The sequence below is a fragment of the Eptatretus burgeri genome, chromosome 16 (assembly GCF_056783735.1).
Source record: "Eptatretus burgeri isolate ZD-2024b chromosome 16, Ebu_testis_v1, whole genome shotgun sequence".
In the NCBI taxonomy this organism is placed as follows: domain Eukaryota; kingdom Metazoa; phylum Chordata; class Myxini; order Myxiniformes; family Myxinidae; genus Eptatretus; species Eptatretus burgeri.
Window position 1 is genome coordinate 9,035,411 of NC_140976.1, and position 22,876 is coordinate 9,058,286.

Below are 22,876 nucleotides of genomic sequence, written 5' to 3' on the forward strand. Positions count from 1 at the left end.
TTTTTAGTCATTGTTCTCTTCAAATTATAGACTCAGTTAATGTTAATAAGTTTGATAATAAAGAGGAATGTGATGTAGAGCTCGGATGCAAAGAGGATTTTTGGATCACGACACAATGTGCGATCTATCCTTTGGGCCTTAATGACAGGGTACAAGGTCCTGGGTCGGTTTCTCAAGGTCATGTTTTTAGAAACGAGTATTTTGCTAATTCAATCAGAAGGAGACCCAGAGGTCATGGGCATCGTAGTTGGTGTCATGCGGCTCCAAAAATGGAATTTTCAGGGATAATTGATAAACTTCAAGGTTTTTATGAAGTTAAAGTTTTTCATGATTTTTATGTTCTTCTGAGATCATGTTCCAAGCAGGTCTTAGCTTATATTCTCCGGAGTTTAGCAGGTTCGTCTGACATGTGCCCGTTTTTGATCAAAGCTTTTTGTAGCAGGTTCTGGTGAAGAAGTCCACCCCCAAAGTTGATAGGATCCACAAGTTCTTCGTTTGTGATTTTTTTCCCAGCCAGGAGGTTGATAGGCTTCGGCTTCATTCCATTTTCAGGGATACTAGTGTTGAGAGTTTATAACCAGATAAAGTTAGGGAGCGAACCCCATTGAAGGTTTATTTCACTTTCACGAAGACCATAGGACAATCCTTATTCAATTTTGGTAAATTTCTTAAAACTCTTAGTATAGATTTAGTAAAGGACATTTTGGAAACTGACTGTGCATGTTTGTCTTCTTTTTTATGTGGTTCTTGTGGACACGTAGTTACTGGGGGATTTGAATATAATTGGTGAGAGTGAAATTTTGGATCTGATGAAAATGAGAGTTAATATAGGGAACCAGTAACTCAACCTTGGATTTGCATTGGGTCTTCAATTGTGGATTCTGTCTCTAATTTTGTTTACAAAATGTGCACCAAGTTGAAGTTATCTGTAAACAGGTTCAATGCATGATTTAACAGAGTTGTGGAAGTCCTGGAGAATAGGATTAAGTTTTTTCGTAGTCGGGGTTTCCTTTCACTGGGTCGCTCTAAACCAGTGTTGAACAAGCTGAGTGTTTATAAAGACATTCGGTATCCCCATGACAGCTACGTAATAGCTCCAGCGGATAAGGCTGCTAATAATTTTGTTGTGGTTTATAAAAGGTTTTATGTGGAAGTTTTATTAGGAGAGTTCGGCATTGATGTGGTTACTTTCACTAGTATAGGAAATAGTGTTGTGGAGCTGGGTATCGGTGGCGAGAGCGACCGCTAGATGGAGCTGCAGAGTCAACTCCACCGAACACCCGGAATTCAGATCGTTACCCTCGGATAACTCCGGAGGCACGGGTCATTTACAGGACCGTGAATCGTCAATAAATCAACCACGTGGTACAGCGTTATTTGCCAAACTTCAAAATACCAAGAGGCCCACGTGGCAAGCCACCGAGCGATTCACACCCTCGATGGGGCTCGAACGGGACGAGTCATTTCCGTGCTATACCCGTGCGTAACCCGAGCGGATGGTTACCGAGGTCCCGTCGGTCCAAATGTACATCGACAGCAACAACAGCCTTTTTAATCACTCAACACGCACCTTGCTAAACCAATGAAGGAAAGGACGAGTACGAGCTGAAACGTTCAACAAATGGATAATTATTTACAATAGGTGGGGAAGGGAACACACAAGAGCAGAGTTAAACCAACTATAAAGAAATGAAATCATGTACAGCACAAGCACTTAACAGTTCCTACTTAAAGACGGGCCCACAGACAGACGCACACCCAAAAGAAACGGACCCAAAATGGTCTTTATTATCCCTTCGACTCGGAGGGAAGTCGAGCTGAGGGACGAGAACGTGGCAGGCTACCTGGCCGCGAGCGCGCGGCTGGGCGTCCACCCCCCTCCCGGAGCTCCGGTCGCCAGAATACGGACCAGGGCCGCCAGACGCAGACCAGCGCCAGCGACAAGATGTGCTCAGACCAGTGCCAGCGACGAGATGTGCTCAGACCAGCGCCAGCGACGAGATGTCAAGGGAACCAGAACACACACTCGAGAAGACGTGGTGCAGATTGTTTGTTCTCTGTTCCTTCATCGTCTTTTGGGCATGGTTCACTCGTGCGTGGCCTGCGCCTATTGGTCGACCGTCGGCGAACTCCCTCGCATCTTCCTGATGGGCGAGATCAACGTCAGGTCCTTGTGAACTCCGCCCACGTACGTGCTGACACGCACGTAGGCAATGGCGTCGGTGTGAGGAAGCGAGTTGAAGGCGTGCTGTTGTAGTTATCGTTGATGTAAAAATAAAAGAAAACCCCGACTATCAAAATAACTCTGCAGCGCATGTACATTTAATTACCAATTAAACAAGGGAAAGGGAGCTATCTATCCACATTTACTTATCAAAATAACTGAGCTCTGGGGACCTGAATGTCTGTGTGCACAAGGCTTCCAAATTCATAACAACAGCACACATGTTCTTTGTCATAAGTCACTCTCAGATATTATCTCTGAGCATAAGGAAGTTTTCGTTAATAATTTCAGTAATATATATGTATGTATGTAAATCTTTGTATTCCTCGACTTTTTTGGATTCCTAAGCTTCATAAGAACCCATACAAGTATAACTTTATCGCGGGTGCCTGGCAATGTTCCACCAAACAGTTATATGTTACAGTTAACTCAGGCTTACAAGTTGTTGGGGAACAGTTCAAGAAATGTTGTTTAGCAATTGAGAAGAATTCTGGTATTAACACTTTCTGGAGCATTAATTATTCCTTCGAGTTCTTAGATAGGATAAGATGCCTCAATATCAGGTCAGTTGAAGTTTTTGATTTTTTAACTTTTATTTCTTTACAAATTAGAATTTAGTACTTGAGGGATTCACTCTTCAAAGTAATTGATTAGGTTTTTAACAGTTTCCCAGGTGAGATACTTTTCTCGTCTTGGGAGATTTCAATGCATAGACCTGCTCCAATGGGGATGGTTATGAGACATGTGTTGGTCCCCATGGGTCTGGAACTGTGAACCAGAATAGCACAAAGTTCCTTGAATTTGCAAAAAGTCAAAGACTTAGGCTGGCTGGTTCATGGTTTCAGTGCCCACAAACTCACCGCTCAACTTGATATTCCATCGCTGGTGGTATAGCAAAGGAGATTGATCATGTGATCATTGATGGTCACTGGAGGATGATCCAGAACTGCATGGTCTCCCAGAGTACTCAGTTCCTCAATACTGACCACCCGCTTATTGTAGCAACTCCGAAGTTGCAGCTTAAATCCAGGAGAAGGGTACCATCCCAGCTGAAGCTGGATGTTGGCAAGCTCAAGGATGAGAGGGTATCTGAGGAGTTTGTGAACAGGCTGAGTGGGGATGTGAGGAGTCTGGGTGCTTTGGGAAATGCTGAAGAGTTGTGGAGTGCCTTCAAGATCATCATCCTTGATGTTGCCAGTGGATGTCTTGGAACTCACCGGAGGGTGAAGAAGAATTTTGTCTCTTCAGGGACACTGGATACCATTGACCAGAGTCGAAGGACCAGGCTTAATGGCAGAGATGAGCTGTTCAGGGAGTTGAGGCGTAAAACTGTATGTGTGCTGAGGGCAAGACAAGGAGGCCTCAGTACGTGCGAGGAATCGGTGAGCAGATACAGCATCATCTGTGGTCAAGTGATTCTCGTCCTGCTTTCAGGGTAATTTGAGCATTGCGCTCCTCCAAGCCTGTCCCTCTGTGTATTGCAATGAGAACGGAGGGTGGTGGACTCTTGATAGAGGAGTCTGAAGTGAAGGCCCATGAGGCTGGTTATTTGAGGAGCTGTACCATGCTGACCCACCCTCTGTTGAGTTGGATGTCAGGGGTGTTACAATCCTGATTGCTGACCCTCCAATCAACTCTGATCCACCTTCGATTGTGGAAACACAGGATGCAGTGAACCGGCTAAATTGGGGAAAGCTCCTGGGATCTGTGGCATCCATGCTGAACTTCTCAAGGCTGGTGGAAATGCTGGACACTTGTCATTGCAAGCAGTTCTGTGCTCATCCTTGAACACAGGCATCATCACAACTGACTGGAAGAGTGGCCTTGTTGTTCCTCTCTGGAAAGGAAAGGGAGATCACCAGGGCTGCAACAACGACTGAGGGGTTACGCTGCTCTCAGTGCTGGGCAAGGTCTTTGCTTGGTTAATTCTTGAAAGGGTTCGCCACCATCTACTTGAGCACCAGCACTTAGAGCAGTCAGCTTTACACCAAAGACGACAACGATTGACCGTATCATTGCTCTTTGGGTCCTCACCGGACACAGATGAGAGTTTCGGCAGCGGCTGCTTGTAGCCTATATTAATCTCTGGAAAGCGTTCGATTCAGTGAATCGGGATTCCCCCCTGGAGGATTCTTGGTCTTCATGGGGTGCCACCAAAACTGATCAATCTCATGTCTGAACAATACTCTGTCACTGAGTGTGCTGTGAGACGTGGTGATACCATTTCTGACTTATTTCCAGTTGTTACAGTAGTTCGTCAGGTGTGTGTACTCGCCACCACACTTTTCAGCATTTGTATGGACTGGATTCTGCAGAGGACGTCAGAGAGATCAAGCTGCAGTGCATCGTTTGGGGATGTCAAGATCTCTGACCTCGATTTCACAGACGTTGCAGTAATCCTTGCGGAGACTCTAGATATCCTTTCGGAGTACCTCAAGGTGCTGAATGAGGAGTTGGAGCTGCTGGGATTGCGGGTTTCCTTGGTCAAAATAAAGGTCCAGCATCGAGGTCGAGGAAAAGTCGAGGAATACAGTATCAGCTGTGGATGTGTGGACATGTGGCTTATCTTCCTGACGCTAATCCTGCTCACAAGATTCTCTCAGTGAGGGAGACTCATGAATGGAGGAGGCCAATGGGCTGACTACATGCCTTGTAGTTACAGCAGGTTGATCAGCATCTCAAGGGCCAGGCATCTTCTTGGGGGATGGCCGGACTGAGGCCCATGGAGTACCAGCAGAAAGTGGACACAGTGACACTGCTCCAGCGCATGCTCCCATCCCGGACCTCCATCCCAACACTTGGTCCTTTACAAATCATCCTTCACTAAACCTGGTCCTTTGCAAGTCATCCTCCATCCCTACTTCTGGTCATTTACTAATCATTCTCAATCCCAAATCCTGGTGCTTTTCTCGTCATCCTTAACCCCAACTCTTGGATAAACCTCAATCCCAACTGCTGGTCCTTTACAAACCATCTTCTATCCTTACACCTTGTCCTTCACAAATCAACCTCTTTCCTTACTCCTGGTCCTTCACAAATCCTCCTCCAACCCTACTCCTGTTCCTTTGCAAATCATCCTCCATCACGAAACCTGGTCCTTTCTCCCTTTATTAACCCCTATCCTCCTCCACTTCCCTCCTTCCATCTCGACATTAGTTTCATATTTTATTCATTCTTTGCTCTTCTCTGTTCATTCATCCCATTGTTGACAATGTCTGTTGTGCTTCAATCCAGCTGTCACTGTACTGCCCTTTCCCGTTTGTCATTTTCCTCTTCCATGAGCCTCGACTTTGTAAGCAGAAACTAAATCTTAACTTCTCACTATAAAACAAAAATGTGCTTCAAAACTTGGCAGGGAGTCGGAAAAATGAAATCGATCCTTTTGATAAAATCAGAAATTAAAGGTTCGTTTAATCCCGTCCAGAGGATTACTGAGTAATATTGTCATCAGGAGGAATTTCATGATTACATGTCACACGTTTTAATTGTGAGTTCATTTTAATCAAATCCTGTTGTTTGTGTGTTTCAGATAAATTGTTTGTTCACTGCACCGAGTTCATTGTGGCTTCACCTGGTGAAGATTCTACCTTCACCTGCGACTTCTCTCCGAGTTCACGTGGAGTTCATAATTTCATTGATTCCCCAGCATTTTCTATAGAGTGGAACAAAGACTCCAACGAACACCCAATTGCTCGTTTTTCCAAAATAGATGAACATCACATGGACGGTTTGAGAATGTCCATGTCCAAAGTACATCATGGAACATTTTCATTAACATTCAAATCTGTGAAACCTGATGATTATGGGAATTATACCTGCAAGGTGAACTACCCTCATTATATCCAAGGTTCTGCAGCTGCAGCCCTGTACATGGGTAAGTGTCCGTGTTTACCATGTACCTCAAGCGTGGATTAGAGGGGAACATGGTGAGGGTTAATGATTCATTTTCTCATCACTCTGAGTTCAAATGGTTATTTAATCAAAACTTCAACCAGAAATGTAAATCTGATATATTTATTTATTTGTACATGGATTGTTAAACGATATTTAAAATGATCTATTTATTGTTATTCAATCACTTGTGATAATCATTCTATTTCACCAATTACAAAACGAATTGTGAAGAAACTTTTCCTCATTAATTATTTATTTCACACATTAAGTAAATATTTCTTCTCCTTCAGATCACAAGACTCATTGTGCACAAGGACCTATGATAAGTGAATAGAAAATAAACTTAAATATAAAAGTTTAAGCTCTCTATATATTACTCTATATATATTCATTCTCTCTATATATTACTATTACTCTCATCTTGAATGTATATATGTGTGTATGTATGTTCCCAAAATACAGCCAAAACGGTACACGATCGCACAAAAACTTTCAGCCCACCCTACTCACCATTCTCCTGCGGTGTGCAGTATCAAGTTTCATTCAAATCGGGCAACAAAAAAATTATTTAAAAAATCAATTCCCGATTCAGTCAAGCACTCTTCAGGAGAATTTGATCAATGCAAACAACCTCAGCGGTATAGTTCGCTGGAGCTTTCTTTTGTTTTTTTTTCTTGAAATGATTGTTTAAAAAATCTCAAACATTTGGTATGGACAAAGAACGATTTAAGAACAAAGAATGTGTGTGTGTGTGTGTGTGTGTGTGTGTATGTGTGTATGTGTGTATTATCATGGAATGGCCTCTGTGTCTCGATTATTTGAATAAAGAATGCAGCTTATCAAGACTTTGAGGTTTAAATCAATTTTACTTCATTTTAAAACACTCCAAATGCGACAGTGAAAACCATGCTTTCTCCACATACAACCACCGTCTAGCCAGACAGAGAATAACTTCCCTCACCCCTTCCAGCAGAGATGACGCAACACATATGCGGAGCATAAATATACATGAGGCAAGACATGGGTAGAACATAAATCTACATGTTACATTCAAAGTGGTTAAATCACACTCCTCACCTGGTTTATATATAAACCACTATCCTGGTGTTGGCTTAGTGGTTCGGGTGGCGGCTTGGTATCCTAGGGTCCTGAGTTCAAGCGCCGTTGGCCACTGAATTAATACACCATGGGGTTGACTCAGTATGTCATCCTTGTGAGGTCTGCAAAATTAGTACCAGTGTGTACTGGTAAAGGGGCACTGCATCAGTGACACAGTTGCACTTTCAAGAAATGATAGCTACCCTGGCAGCTAAGCTGCCATATGCAAGAAGAAGAAGAAGAAGAAGATATAAACCACTGCAGCAATTGATTGAGCAAAGATAATTACCTGAACATGAGAACCGGGATAACAACCTTGGCTTGAAACATTCAAATTGACATTGAACATTATCAAAAAAGAAACAAGCAGTCATAGACTGGTACTTACGAAATCGTCAACTTGACCTCTGACCTTGTCTCATAAAAGCTGTCTGGAGAGAAGGTAGCGACGCAAAGCAGAAGTTTCTACGATGATTCTGTACCAAACCTCTCATAAAACATCCGATTTTTTTTCTCAGAATTTTGACAACCGAGTATTAAGCATACTTAGCCATTACCAAAAGTGAAAACAGGATTGAAATTGACTTTAAAACGAGCACGTAATGCCGTGTGTTACAATCCCCCTCGTTAGCATAATCTTCAGTGAAGCCTCAGACATGACACCCGACATAAATCTCATAAAACATCCAATTTTTGACCAGAATTTCGACAACTGAGTGTTAAGCATACTTAGCCATTACCAAAATTGAAGACAGGATTTAAATTGACTTTAAAACGAGCGCGTAATGCCATGTGATACAATCCCCCTCATTAGCATTATCTTCAGTTAAGCCTCAGACACGACACCCGACATAAATCTCATAAAACATCCGATTTTTACCAGAATTTCAAGAACCGAGTGTTAAGCATACTTGGCCATTACCAAAAGTGAAAACAGAATTGTGATCCGAGTTAAAACAAACTCGTAACATCGACCGGAGCAAAAATCTCCATTTCTCCACGCAATTATTCAATATTATTTTATCAAAGTCACAAAACCGTAATATTCCGCCATCCACCAACAATCTTTGCATAATCCGACGGCTTAGCGAGTCAGGCATGCGACGATAACTTTTATTGGGATAAAAAATGACTTTTAAACACCATCTTTATCGAAAACACCGTCAGCGCGCACACGCAAAACCTTTACGTGACTCAATGCCGCGTCTGCTCGAGCGCGCTGCACCACGTGACGAGCCGTGACGCGGTGAGTGAAATATTTTTTATACAATCATAAAACGTCTCCAAAACATCGGATTTTTACCAGAATTTCGACAACCGAGTGTTAAGCGTCCGAAGTGATCGCAAAAAAACGAAGACAAAATTAAAATCGAAGTTAAAACGAACTCGTAACGTCGACTGAAGCAAAAATACTCCATTTCTCCACATGAATTTACAGAATTATGTTTGACCTCACTGTGACCTTGACCTTTGACTGATTTTGACCAAAATCTAATCAGCGCTAACCATCACCCTCCTGAATCACGTGGTGTAATTTGACATTGGGAGCTTCTTCCGTTCTCGAGTTATCGTGCCTACAAACAAACACACAAACACACACACCAACAAACACACAAACAGAGGACGGAAGTCATCAATATACTTATGAAATCTTTAGATTCCGGAAGTAATAAACCGACTTGATTGTTCATCATATAGTCACTAAATTAATGCACCAGACTAAGGCTAACAGATTGGGGCGTAATGGAAAATAACTTAAGAATATGAAGTTCACAATCAATAGAACACAATGAAGGAATTCACTCTCCCCCTCTCGTATAAGCAGTACGACCTCAGTTACGGGTCAGAGGTAGAAATGGGGTTTGCCGTCCTTCATGGTGTGGATTCACACTTTACGAGCCTGACTGTCTGTGCTGGGAAATGTCTCAATCACACAAACACAGGACCAGTCGTTCCTGTGAGCATCTGCCTTGAGGAGAACAATGTCACTGACATAAAGATTGTGTTTCTTGACTTACCTCCACATCCGGGGGCTGCAGCTTCGGAAGATATTATTTGCGGCATCGTGACCAGAAAGCATTCGTAAAATGCTGTAAACGTCGCCACTGATCGCCAAATATGTCTGGAGGATGACAGAAATCGCCCAGTGGTGCAGGAAGAGGTGTGGTCTTCATGGTGAGTCGTACCGCTGGTGTCGATATTTCTGGCACGTTTGGATCTGGAGACAGTGGTACAAGGAGACGAGCGATGACAATAGCACATACCTCCACGAGGAAGGTGGTAAGGAGCACGTGGGTGAGATAAACTTTTGTCTCCAAGAGAATCAGGTTCCGGATTCTACGACAGACACCAATCATTCGTTCCCACACCCAAACCAAATGCAACACGTTTGAACTTCCACTTCGAGGAACGTGTGAAATATTGTTCCCAATGAACGTTCATGTCTCGTAGCTAATACGGCGATGCAATGAAACTCTGGATTGTTTACCAACTCTACAGCAGACAAAGTAGGTTTAATAGGTAGTTCAGAATCCCAGAGAAATCTTGGCCCAGACAGTCACAATGACTCCATCGGGTCAGAGGCGATTATGGAACGAGTGGCCAGGTCTGCTGGGTTAATGTCAGTTGTGACGTAGTTCTATTGAGAAGGTGATATACTTTTGTGGATACTTTGAACACGGTTGACCACAAACGCATGGAAACGCCATGATTCGTTGTTTAAACATATATGCGAGCACCACACGACTGTCCGTGTCGAAAGTGATGGGGTTGAGTTCGATGTGGAGCTCGTCAGTGATAACGTCGACCGATTCAACAGCCAGAACAGTGACACAGAGTTCTAAACACAGAATACTTGATTCTCGCGGTGCCAATACCCCAAGGAGACTATTGACAAGTTCTGGACCAGGAAGTAGTACGTTATTTAGCGAGACATCATGATAGATGGCATTGCCATCAAACACCACACACATATGTTCAGGTTTTCTTGGATGGAATGTATAAAAATGAGGAAGATACCATCATGGTCGTTTTCCCTCTGTTTCTGGTTCAAGAGGCTCAGCATGTCCTTTGGAAGAGTTTAGCCATGAAGTCCATGTACTGCAGCTTAAGGTCTGGTTTCTTGTACAGAAGTTTGCAAAGGGACTTCAAGTGGTTGATTACAAGAGATCGATTGTTTGGAAGTTTTAAATTGTCTCTGAAGGGTAACGGAGCCACCCAATTGCCATTGTCATTCCTCATGAATCCATCCTCCAAGATTGTGAGAAAACGGTTGTCTTCTATGGAGCGACCCGGCTTGTCATCATTCCTTGTTCGCTCATAGACATCACTGTTGACCCCATCGTTTTAGGCTCTGTGGTCGCAGGATCTCCTGAAGAGCTGACCTGAAGGTAATTGACGATGTAGCAGGATGACGTCCTTGACGTTGTCACAATTAGGGTATGGTGAGCAGACTTATGGTCTTCCATTTTTGAGAATGTGGGTGTGATCGGCCTCCACTTTCTCAGGGCTATGGACACCGTCCAGACAAAAATCACCAATTACCACCCATCCAATGTCCATATGCTGTGTCCACGGAGCATTAGGTGATCCTTTCTGATATTCTTTGAACTTCAGCAGCTGAGGAGCACCTCGTCCAATGAACAGTAAGATGGTCGCTTCTGGGTCAGGTTCGGGAAACATTTCAGTAATAATACATGTAGGTGAATGGAGCCTTGTGACCTCCAGTGTTGGAATCTCGGAGGAATTACAAGGAATAGCATTACACTCGGTTAACTCCCAGAGTGGCAAGTGGATGATTCCATCAAAAGATCCGATGACTAAATTCCTGACACACCAACCAATGGCAGCTATAGTTCCAGAGCAGGTTTTGAGATCATAGGGGACTAAATTATTTGACACTTTGAAGTCGTCAGAGTTTGCCGTGGCCCAGAGACCAATTTGACTGGTCATCCAACACAGCATAAGTTTTCAGAAAGTTTTAAATAATTTTAGCTGTTCATCGGATGCCAGCGGTACTCCTCTGATCATGTTCTAGAAGACTGCTCGCCATGTCCTGAATTGCTCAGGCTTATTTTGAAACGAAGTCTCGATGAGACAGATAGTTTACACAGTCCTGCATGGTCGGCATCACTGTGGGCGTGATTGATGGCTTGACGTCTCGACCCAATAGTGAAAGGCTAGATACTGGTAATGTTGTTGCCGGATGTGTATTGTTTGTCCTTAGAGCATATGCGGGTTGTGTGGCATGTTGTGGCAGAACCTGAAACGAGCAGTTCATGCAAGAAAGCCAACAAATATATCTGAGTTATACCTGGTGTTGGCTCAATGGTTAGAGTGGTGGCTTGGAATCCTCTGATCCTGAGTTCAAACCCCACTCCACTGTTGAATTCATACCAGGTGGGGTTGACTCTGCCTGTCATCCTTCCGAGGTCGGCAAAATGAGTGCCAGCATGCTGGTATCCTGTGTCGGAGTGGCGACCCGTCCAGGATTGTGTCCAATAGCCAAGGAGACTGCTTAGGCAGCACCAACACTCTGCATGGAGTATGGTCCCGATGGATGGATGGATGGATATCTGAGTTGAAGCAGTTCTGTAAGGATCGGAATGGGCAAAAATTGCTCCAAGCCGATGAGCAGTACCAATCAAGAGTTACAGGAAACGTTTGGTTGAAGTTATTGCTGCTCAAGGGGGTGGTAAGGGTGTGTGTGTGTGTGTGTGTGTGTGTGTGTGTGTGTGTGTGTGTGTGTGTGTGTGTGTGTGTATATGTGTGTATGTGTGTATGTTTGTGTGTGTGTGTGTGTGTGTGTGTGTGTGTGTGTGTGTGTGTGTGTGTGTGTGTGTGTGTGTGTGTGTACGTATGTATGTAGCACAATTTTGTAGAATCAAAAACGGCTGGGCCAGTGTCGAACTAAATTTTGCAAACAGATCGTGGATACAAAATAGTCCCCCTCACACCCTCCACCCCCCTCTGATTCATAAACACATTTGTTACCTCCGCCACAGAAGGTGAAGGAGGTTATGTTTTCACCCCTCTCTATCTGTTTGTTTGTATGAAGGATATCTCAAAAACTTGTGGACAGATTCGGACGAATCTTGGTGGACACGTTAGGTGTGTCGCGAGGACGGATTGATTCAGTTTTGGTGTTGATCCGAATCCGGATCTCGATACGAGAGTTATTTAATTTTTTAAGTGATTCTTCACCATTGAGAGATCGGGCCAAAAACGATATAGTACTGTATAGCATGATATTTCAAAAACATGATATTTCTCGTCTATTCTGAGTTTTGGTAAATACAGAACACGATAAAATGTGTAAGATGTTTTACTCCATTTTGTGAATCCTTCATTGTTTGTCCATTACAGGTCATGTGATGGTGAAGAGTACAAAGAGTGTTGAAGTTACAACTGGTGAAGATTTGAACTTCAATTTCACATTCTCTCTCAACACACAGGAAGGTTCACCTTCCATGAATAATTCTCTCCTTTCCATCGAGTTCCACAAAGACTCCAACAAGAACCCATTATACCTTCTTCAAAACGGAGAAGAAAAAGTCCTGGATGGGAGGATTAAAATATCCCGAAATCCAAACGGGGATTCTTTTCTTCTGACTCTCAAGAATGTGGAATTTCATCATCGTGGAACTTACACCTGCACGATACGTTACCGAAATTACAAGGAGGGATCTACATCTACGATCCTGCTCGTCCGTAAGTCTCTCTCAGTTCAGTCCAAATCACAAACCCTGTCGTGCTGATATGATAATTAATTAATTATTTTTCACTTCTTTACTAAAACGGATAAACAGTTGCGCACACACACACACACACACACACACACACACACACACACACACACACACACACACACACGCACACACACGCACACACATACACATACACATACACACACACACACACACACACACACACACACACACACACACACACACACACACACACACACGCGCGCACACATACATACACACATACATACATACACACACACACATATACACACACACACATATACACACATACACACACACACACACACACACAAACATACACACATACACACATATACACATATACACACACACACATACACACACACACACACACACACACACACACACACACACACACACACACACACTGATAATGTGAAGTGATGACAATTCTCTCATCCCCAAAACTCCACATTTCCAATCTCATGGTTCAAATCCAGAACCTTCCACCAATCACCACAGTTTATCGTCATTAACATAACAACCATAGTCACATGACATGTGATTCCATTATAAACAATTTTGTTCATTTTTATCTCCTTCACCTGAGACGTTCCATTTTCACCCAAATTCCATAAAACTATCATCTCATCTATTCCTAATTCCCAATGTGATCACAACGTTTTTTAAAAGTTTTTTTCTTGACTCATTGTATGTTTTTTCAGTTCTACTTGACATTTTAAAGTTACATTTTACTAAACTTTCACCAGTTGTTGTGACCTTGACATTTAACCTGAACCCATCAATTTCACTTCTGTCCTATTCTACTCCAACCAACTCGTTCAAATGTCCCATTAGTAAAGGAGTTCACTTTACACCATTAATTAGTTAACATTTCACCATTTAAATTACATCCAGAAAACTTTCACCTTGACCTTTGACATGAAAATGAAGTGGATTCTTCATTGTCTTGAATCGAACGTACGTGCCAAGTCAACATTCAAACCATTATTAAATTATTATTCGTTTGAATTATAACACTTAAACAGAACAAGGGGATCGATTAGAAATTGTGTAGAGGGGAGGGTGAGGATGGGCAGGGGGCATGGGGTGGGGGGGGGGAAGGAGAAGTAAATGGTAAAATAACAAATTTGTGATTTAGTTTGTGGATCACAATGGTAAAATTGTAAATCCAAACAAATCCACAAGGAATGATTTTCATTCTGGTTTTCGCTTTGCAGGTTCAAAAGCAAAACGCCAACGAACCTTTGTTGTTGTGACAATTTGTGTCCTCTGTGCTGTGATATTTGGGGCCTTGGTCCTGATTCGGCGCAACACGAAAATCACAAGGTAGGTTAATTTTGATTGTTTTCTCATCATTTCATTTTCTCACAACACTGAAGGTGTGTTCAGTCATTTGGACAAACAAAATTGATTGTGGAACATTCTTTGGGTGGAATAAAACATGAAAAAAACAATTAAGTCTAAAACACAAAGGGAGTGAATAATAATACAATAATTCCTCACACTCAAAATTCTTGCTGCTGTTTCCCTTTGGAGAATCTTTGGGAGTTTTTTTGATTTTCTCATTTCTTGAGATTGTCTCCAAAAACCACATGTCTTGTCTAACTTCACCACACCAAATCCGTCTTGTCTAAGTTTCCCACACCACATCTGTCTTGTCTAGTACACGGGACTAAAGGGTGAAAAGCAAGAAAAAACCCGTCGGACCAGCACATTTAATGTTGGTAAGCACGAATGCACATGCACATCCGGGTAACTTCAAACAGAACATGTCGGCATGCCACCCCTCCCCCCAAAATAACGATACATTAGTACAAGGTACAATCATTATAAGTTCAACCATTCAAGTGCCTTCCGAGTGTGAGCACGGCATCACAAATGTGTTGACTGTTCTTGTGGAGCGATGATTGCAGCAGATTCAGGAGGAGGTGGGGGAACAGAAGGTACAGGTTCCAACTCTGCAATTTGGTTCAGACACATCAGGTTGTGAAACGTTGCATTCCAGAACTTGGCTCATGACTAGAATCGATATCAAGGATTCACTTTCAACGGGCTGAACATGGGTGGGAGGATTGGGCTCACAATATCCTCGGCCGTATTGGTCAAGATGTTTATGTGCTGTATGTCCATTTGACAATTACACAATAAATAAAGTTTCCAGTTTGATTGATTACATGACCAGTGAGCCATTTCGGTCCACGGCCAGGATTCAGCGCAAAAACAGGATCAAACACATTGATGATATGTGGAACTGAGATCCTGTCATACATGGGACCACTTCTGTTTGAACTGATGGTCAGAAACTCTGAACCAATCATTGGGATGGATCAGGGATAAGCGTTTCTTTAGCCTTTGACCGAACATCATTTCTGTGGGTGTGTCCAGTGGTTGGGTGTGGGCGTATCGCATATGTAAATAACACGTGTGACAACCTGATCTTCAGAGCAGTGCTGTCATTCACCTTTCTGAATCCATTTTTGATCATCTGCACAGCTCTCTCAACCTGACCATGAGAAGTGGGTATAAAGGGAGCATAGTGATAGAACTTGATACCATTATGTTTGATAAAATCCTGAAACAGCACTGACGAAAGATGAACCATGATCCGGTGAACTCTCAACCGTGATTTCACTGGTACTGGATGATAAAGCTAATCATTCAATTCAATCCGATTTTGATGAGTATCAATTATAACAAAAAACATCTTCCCCAAGAATGGTTCAGCATAATCTAAATGAAGTTGAAACCATGGTTTTAGAAGGCCAAGACCACATGTGAAGCGGTGCCTCAGGTGAGTTTGGGGTGGTAGCCTGACACACAGAACAGTGACAAACGTCGCTCTCTCGATCTTCATCTGTACCCAGCCACCAAATGTGGCTGCTGGCAATTAACTTAATGGTCACAATACCTGGATGCGATCCATGCGGTTCAAAACACACCTTGTTGCGACCTTGGGGGAGAGAAGATGAAATGGTGTCCTTTGAGAGGCACGTTGGCTGCAAGAGTAAACAAAGCCAGTAAGCCATGTGTGTAGTTGGCCTTGGATGCCATGGGCACAGTTTGGAGAGCAAGGCAGGATGCCAGACTGTATCGAAAGCACGACATGTGTCAAGAGAGACGGCTCTGATCTCGCGTCTAATATTTAGGGCCTCCATCCATTGGCGGGTGAGTAGAAGCAGCGTGTCCAAGATCGAATGAGCTGGTCTGAAACCGATTAGGTGATCTGAGATGAGGTTGTTGGAGAAAAGGAAGGATTTCATATCAACTGGGATGATGGATTCGATGACCTTGCTGATTGTAAGTCAACCAATTGGCCTCTAGTTAAGGCCTAAGTCACATTTGCCACGGCGGCCGTGGGGTCTCCAAAATCTACGGCCACTAGCAATTATACGGCGGCCGCAGTATTTCCACGGTCACACAATGTAGCAGTCACATATGTTTTTATTTTTTGGGCAGATGCTGGGGTATTTATAAATTGTGGAGAGCGAAAACGTGGGGGTGCCGTACGGTCTTTGATTTGATGTCGCACGGTGACTTTAGGGCATTCCTATGGTGGCCATAGAATTTTCAAGGTAGACGCAAGGCGACCGCAGGGGGACCGCAGGGGGCCCTAAAGCGAACGTGCAGCCAGACGGATGGTAACGAGTGGGTTCGTTTTTTTGTTTTTTTTCCAGTTATTTTGTTTCGGCTTGTTGAATTGCTACGGCGAACGTAGAAATGAAAAAAGTTTTATAACTCCGCGCTATAATTCCACGGCGACCCCTACGGCCTGTACAATATAGCCATACGGCGTAGGGCCACCCTGAGGCCACCGCAGAAACTCTGCGGCCGCCGCACGTTTCTGTCAATTCAGAGGGCGTACGGCCGCCGTATCCTCGCCGCAGAGCAAATGTGACTTAGGCCGAAGGGGATCAGTTTTTACACCTTTTTGAGGTAATGTGGTATCTTGGCTGTTTTACAAGGAGATGGAAGATGAACTCGGGTAAATGACAAGGTGAGAAGGGCAGAGAGAGGATGTGCAAGAGCAGCCGAGCAGGTTTTGAGGGCACATGAGTTGATTCCATCCGGTTCAGTTGCAGAATCAGAGTTAATGGTTGCCAGAAACCTCTCCACCCTATCAGGTGCAAAACACACAGAGTCCAGGAGCAGTTGGTTACGATTGGGGAGGGTGGGTACAGAGAGCAAGGGGTTGGGGACAAAAGATTTGGATGGAAATTGAGGCAGTCGGCTTTCTCATGAGCGGAGTCGGCTGTGGTGCCATTTGAAAAGAGGAGAGGGGTTGAAGGGGATCATACACCAGGTACAGATTTAACAAGGTGTCCCCAGGTCTTAGAGGAGGGAGACATGTTTGAAAGTTTAATCTTTAAAATGATCAGATATTGTTTTCTGGATCCCATGAGAGTAGACACACTTGTTTGGGCTTTGTGGAGTGATCTGAGATTGCCTTCGATTGGGTTTGTTTTCCAGGAAGAGAAGGAAAGTTGTTTCACAGCAACTACCTCACCTCAGGTCTTTGTACACAAAAAACTCGAATGTTATTTTGTTTAAAATACTGGAATTAATTGTTTATGACAGATGTGTAAAGACTAATTTAAGAGGATTTAATCAAAACCATTAAAGGCCCAACTGGAGTGGACATGACAGTGCCTTTTTTCACCTGGAACTTTAATATGTCGGAGTGATAGGATTGTTGGGGGTGGCGATGTAGGAGGGGTGAGAGGTGATGTAACATTGGGTTCTGTCTGATGAAGATCACATTGAAGATGGAGAAAATAAATCTGTACAACATGTATGTTCATGTGGTTTAAATTGTACCCCCTTTCCCCTGAAACAGACGTGTTTGATAAAATAATCTCCTAAATCCACAATAAGATACCGACATACCACTCAAGTCAGTTGTGCATACACATCAGTCTTGTAGATATGGGATAGCCTTTCAACTCCGCACAGTAAAATTCAAAAAATGAGAGGGGCTATGACATTTTATGTCTTTCTCCTTGTTTATGTTTATCTAACTGTTATATTTCTATATTTCAGATTTAACCAACGTCAGAAAGAAAAGCAATCACCGGAGAATGAAGAAACAATCATGGAACTCAACATCCATACCTCTAATGGAGAATCTGTCCATCAAATACATACACAATTACATGAAAACAAAACAAAAATATAAGTAGTAGTCAGGTTCCTTGTGTCCATAATTTGACGTCCGTTAGAATTTTTTTGGAGAGTAGCTAACCCCAACATTTTTGGAAAGCTTAAACAATATGAAAACAGAAAATCCATGTTTCACATTTTTTCAATGCATATAATGTGGTCAAATAGGTCGTTTTGGGGTACAAACCGTTTTTTTTTTTTCAGCTCTGATAATTGAAAATTAATCGCAAGCAAGCAACTGATGATACAAAATTGTTAACCCGAGGACAGTTATTAATATGGAAAACATATATCTGTATTTTGAGCAATGGTTGCCATGGAAACGGCTATCATTTTGTCAAATTACCGTTTATTTAATGTATTGCTTTCAAATCTTGAAACAAGTAACGCATGAATATGGTGATCAGTGAAATGTACTTAGGCCTAGGTCACATTTGCCACGGCGGCTGTGGGGTCTCCAAAATCTACGGCCACTAGCAATTTTAGGGCCCTGTCACACCTTGACGTTTTAGCCAGCGTATGGCAAGGTCTCAAAATGTATGTAAAACGCTGGCGTACGCGGAACTATTGATGTTTTTTTTAAGTTTTGGGCATATAATAAAGTGTTGGACGTATGCATAATGTATTAGTAACGTACACAGAACGTTTCAATCACATATAGATAACTTATACCAACGAATGCTGAGCGTGTTGTCGGCGTTTATAACCTATGCCCAACGATAGTCTAACTTATGCATAGCGCGGCAGGGTACCGCCAACGATCACGTGGCATAGGCTATTAATAGGCTGCGGCTCGACTATTCAAATCATAACCGCACTAGACATCGAAGTGTGAAGCCGCTGTCACACATTGACGTTTTAACCAGCGTATGCCGACGTATGAAAAATTGTTCTAAAACGCTGGCACACGTTATAGTACGCTGGAATACGTCGTCATACGCCGAGTACGTCGAGAAATTTTCAGCATGTTGAAAATTTCTCGACGTAGTCGGCATATGACACACGTTCCGCATACGCTGGCCATAAGTTGTAGGCACGTTACGCGATCGTTATCACACGTCGACACACGTTACTTGTGCGTTACTCATAAGTCGAAACACATCAATGTAATGGTTAGCGTCAGTGTTCCAGACTCCCTGTTTTGTTTTGTTTTTTCTTCAGTATGACGGTGATGTAAACACTTCAATTCCTAGTGCGGTTATGATTTAAATCGTTAAGCGGCAGTCAAATTAATTATATTATATTATAACCGCACTAGAAATGGAAGTGTTAACATCACCGTTATACCGAAGAAAAAACAAAACAAAAAAAAAAAACAGGGAGTCTGGAACACTGACGCTAACCATTAAATTAATGTGTTTCGACTTATGAGTAACTTATAAGTAACGTGTGTCAACGATCGCGTAACATACCTACAACTTATGTCCAGCGTTATGCGGAACGTGTGAGTCATACGCTGGCATACGTCGGAAAATTTTGAGGATGCTTAAAATTTGTCGACGAGCTCGGCGTACTACGACGTATGCCAGCATGCTTCAGCCTGCTCTTAACGTATACAAAACTTACCCATAACGTATTCGACGTGTGCCAGCGTTTTAGAACAATTTTTCATACGTCGGCATACGCTGGCTAAAACGTCAAGGTGTGACAGGGCCTATAGGGCGGCCGCAGTATTTCCACGGTCACACAATGTAGCAGTCACATATGTTTTTATTTTTCGGGGAGCCGCACGGGGTATTTATAAATTGTGGAGACCGAAAACGTGGGGGTGCCGTACAGTCTTTGATTTGATGTCGCACGGTGACCTTAAGGGGGCCCTGCGGCGGCCATATGATTTCGACAGTATGATTACGAGTGATTACGGAAAATCTCCTGGATGGATTTCGACGAAACTTGGTGGGGGGATTAGGTTTGGTCCAACGATCATGCCATTAGATTTTGGACTTGGTCCAAAGTCCAATATGGCCGCGATGGCGGCCATTTTGAAAAAAATATTTGAATTTTTTTTTTGCATTTCTACATGTTTTAAGTGATTTCCAACAAAAAAAATATGCCAAAATTATAATTGCGGCTGATTTTGGAACTTCAGGTGGATATACCCACGTAAAATCAATTTCTGTCTCAAGGAATCTAGTTATGACGAATGAATTGAGTATGTAAAAGTTAAAAGGGAAAGTTGCAAACTATAACTCTGTGAGCACTGTTGACGTCAAATTGAATGAATAGGATATCAGGTTCACTTGAGTGACCTAGCAGTATTGGCGGCAGAGCTTTTGCACTTTACCGAGTGCCCCCTCTAGTTACAGGTGAGATAATCTGGGTTTTTATGGATTTTTTTTTCTCCTGAATTTTGTGCATCATCCAGTTCTGAAGTTATTGAAACGATGACACTCAAACACAACACCTGTTATTCTCACATCACACACAGGTGTGGCTTTTTTTTTTTAACCTCCTCTCCTCGGGTTGAGGTCCAATTTCTGATTTTTTTTTTCTGATTTCTGATTCTGATTTTAAAGTGATTTAAATCGTTGAGCGGCAGCCTATTAATAGGCTACGCCAAGTGATCGTCGGCGATACGCTGCCGCGCGCTATGCACAAGTTAGACTATCGTTGGGCATAGGTTGTGAACGCCGATAACATGCTAAGCATTCCTTGGTATGTTATCTATAAGTTATCAAAACGTTCTGTGTACGTTACTATACGTTATGCATACGTCCAACTCGTCATGAATACACCAAAAACTGAAAAAACATCAATAGTTCAGCGTACGCCAGCGTTTTACATACATTTTGATACGTTTCCATACGCTGGCTAAAACCTCAAGGTGTGACAGGGCCCTTACGTTCTGCTAATTCCTTCTGTAAGGTGAATTTCCGTCAATTGAAACCAATTTTCCAATAAACTCCCATTATATAAGGGGAGATAGGTTTCTACGGAGCAAAATCTTTATTCGAGGATGTAATAAATACAATGAATAAGGCAACAAACTTCATTACAATACTCTGTACATTACTTTCATTTATTAACTATTACTGTAATACTGTGTATGTGTACGCTAATGGAAATCAAATAATAATATTTACAAGTGATGTGTAACTTCAGTGAGTATTTGAGGGGTTGGCGTGACGTCACAGTCACATGATTTTGCTTGGATACACGACCGCCATATTGATGAAGGGGAAAACAAAAGCCATTGCACACACGACCACACGTATTATCGCTGTTCACTTGTGCACAACGACTCTCGCTTTCCGAAACATACTTTCTCATCTGTCGCTTTATTTTGGTTGAATTATTGATAAATTTAGTTTATCAAACTCTTTAGAATGTCCTATCGGTATATGGAACATTTTCCTGCTGAGGCACACAAGTCCAACCCATCCATCACCGTCACTTATCAAGAAAATATGCAATGCACAACCAGTCCCACTCCATGATGTTGCTGTTAAGTGGGGAAGAGACCATGAGCAGACTGCACTTCAACAGTACATGTCACCACACGAAGGATCACACACACATGGCATTACATCGCAGGCAGGATTCACCACATCACAACCACATCCATTCCATGGAGCATCACCCAGTGGCACTGAGTATAACAACATCTCCGCATCATTATTTGGGAATTTCATTTACTGTTTATTGTTGTATGGAGATTGTAGATGTTTGCAGTTGAAGAAAAGGTGAGGAAGTGCCGATAAAGAAGAATGCCAAAATATCATCTTGAGTTCTGGTAACTTTTTTACATTCTATGCCTACAGGATGGCCCCATACACAAGGACTGGGTGAAGCCTTTTTTTTTTGTATACCTTGTCGAGGCTCATATGAGAGCTAACACACAACGTACAGCAAGGGGGGCATGAGACAAGATGGGCGGGAGTTTGAAGGACAAAACAGAGGGGAACAGAGACATTAGGAGATCTGTGGAAGGGAGAGGGATGGGACGGGGAACATGGGGAATAGAAGATGGACATTACAGGGACTTTCAGGAAGAAAAGCAGGGAATTTGAAGGAGGTGGGCTTGGGTGGATTATCGGGGGTAGAAAAGATCGAGGATTTGGATGGGGGATGATAAGAGGTGTTGGTGAACAGCTGTTTTGAGGCCTGGAGGGAAGAATGGGAATGAATAGAGTGAGGGAGTCTATTCCAAAGGCAGGAAAAAAAAAAGAGGAATGAAAGAGTGAAGGTAAGCAGTGATTAGTGATTTTGGTAGTTTGACCAGAAGCGGGTTGTTGGCGGACCTTGAGCGCCCTGTGGAAATGTGGTGGGGACAAATCGCAGAGAGAGCAGGGGGGGCGAGGCTGGAGAGGAGACGGTAGAAGACAGAAAGACCACCGACCAACCTGCGGTGATTGAGTGAGAGACCCAAACACTCAGCCTCATTGTGGGAGATGCCAATGATCCGAAATGCCTTGGTTTCTGCAGCGTGAAGCCGAGAAAGGTGGGAGGCAGGAGCACCAGCCCAGAGGGGAGAGCAGTACTCCATCAGGTTGCGGACAAAAGCTTTGTAAGTGGTCAGGAGCTCAGGTGGGCCGAGGAAGGACTTTGCACGACAGAATATTCCCAGTCGGCGACTGGCTTTGGAGGCGAGGTTTGAAATGTGGCTTTCCCAGGAAAGGTCATGGCAGAAAGTGAGACCCAGAAGCTTGAAAGAAAGGACGTCCTCCAGAGGATTGTTGAGAAAGTAGATGAGGGGGGGGGTTCTAAACGGTCCTTTTTTAGAGACATTGTGAGAGTGTGAGATTTGTCT

At 43.0% G+C, this 22,876-nt stretch overlaps 1 protein-coding gene across 4 annotated transcripts in view; it reads left to right on the plus strand.

The window, feature by feature from the left end:
* LOC147010455 (uncharacterized) overlaps positions 1-21,845 on the plus strand; it is a 133,688-nt gene extending 111,843 nt beyond the window's left edge. For 3 of the 4 annotated variants that reach the window (XM_085858779.1, XM_085858777.1, XM_085858778.1), the window contains 4 exons: positions 5,754-6,098; positions 12,581-12,925; positions 14,187-14,295; positions 18,007-21,845. In XM_085858779.1, coding sequence (XP_085714905.1) covers positions 5,754-6,098; positions 12,581-12,925; positions 14,187-14,295; positions 18,007-18,142 — 935 coding nt within the window. In that variant the 3' untranslated portion in view covers positions 18,143-21,845. The remainder of the gene's footprint in view (positions 1-5,753; positions 6,099-12,580; positions 12,926-14,186; positions 14,296-18,006) is intronic. The other variant, XM_085858776.1, reaches the window with a different exon arrangement.
* Positions 21,846-22,876: the final 1,031 nt, after the last annotated feature.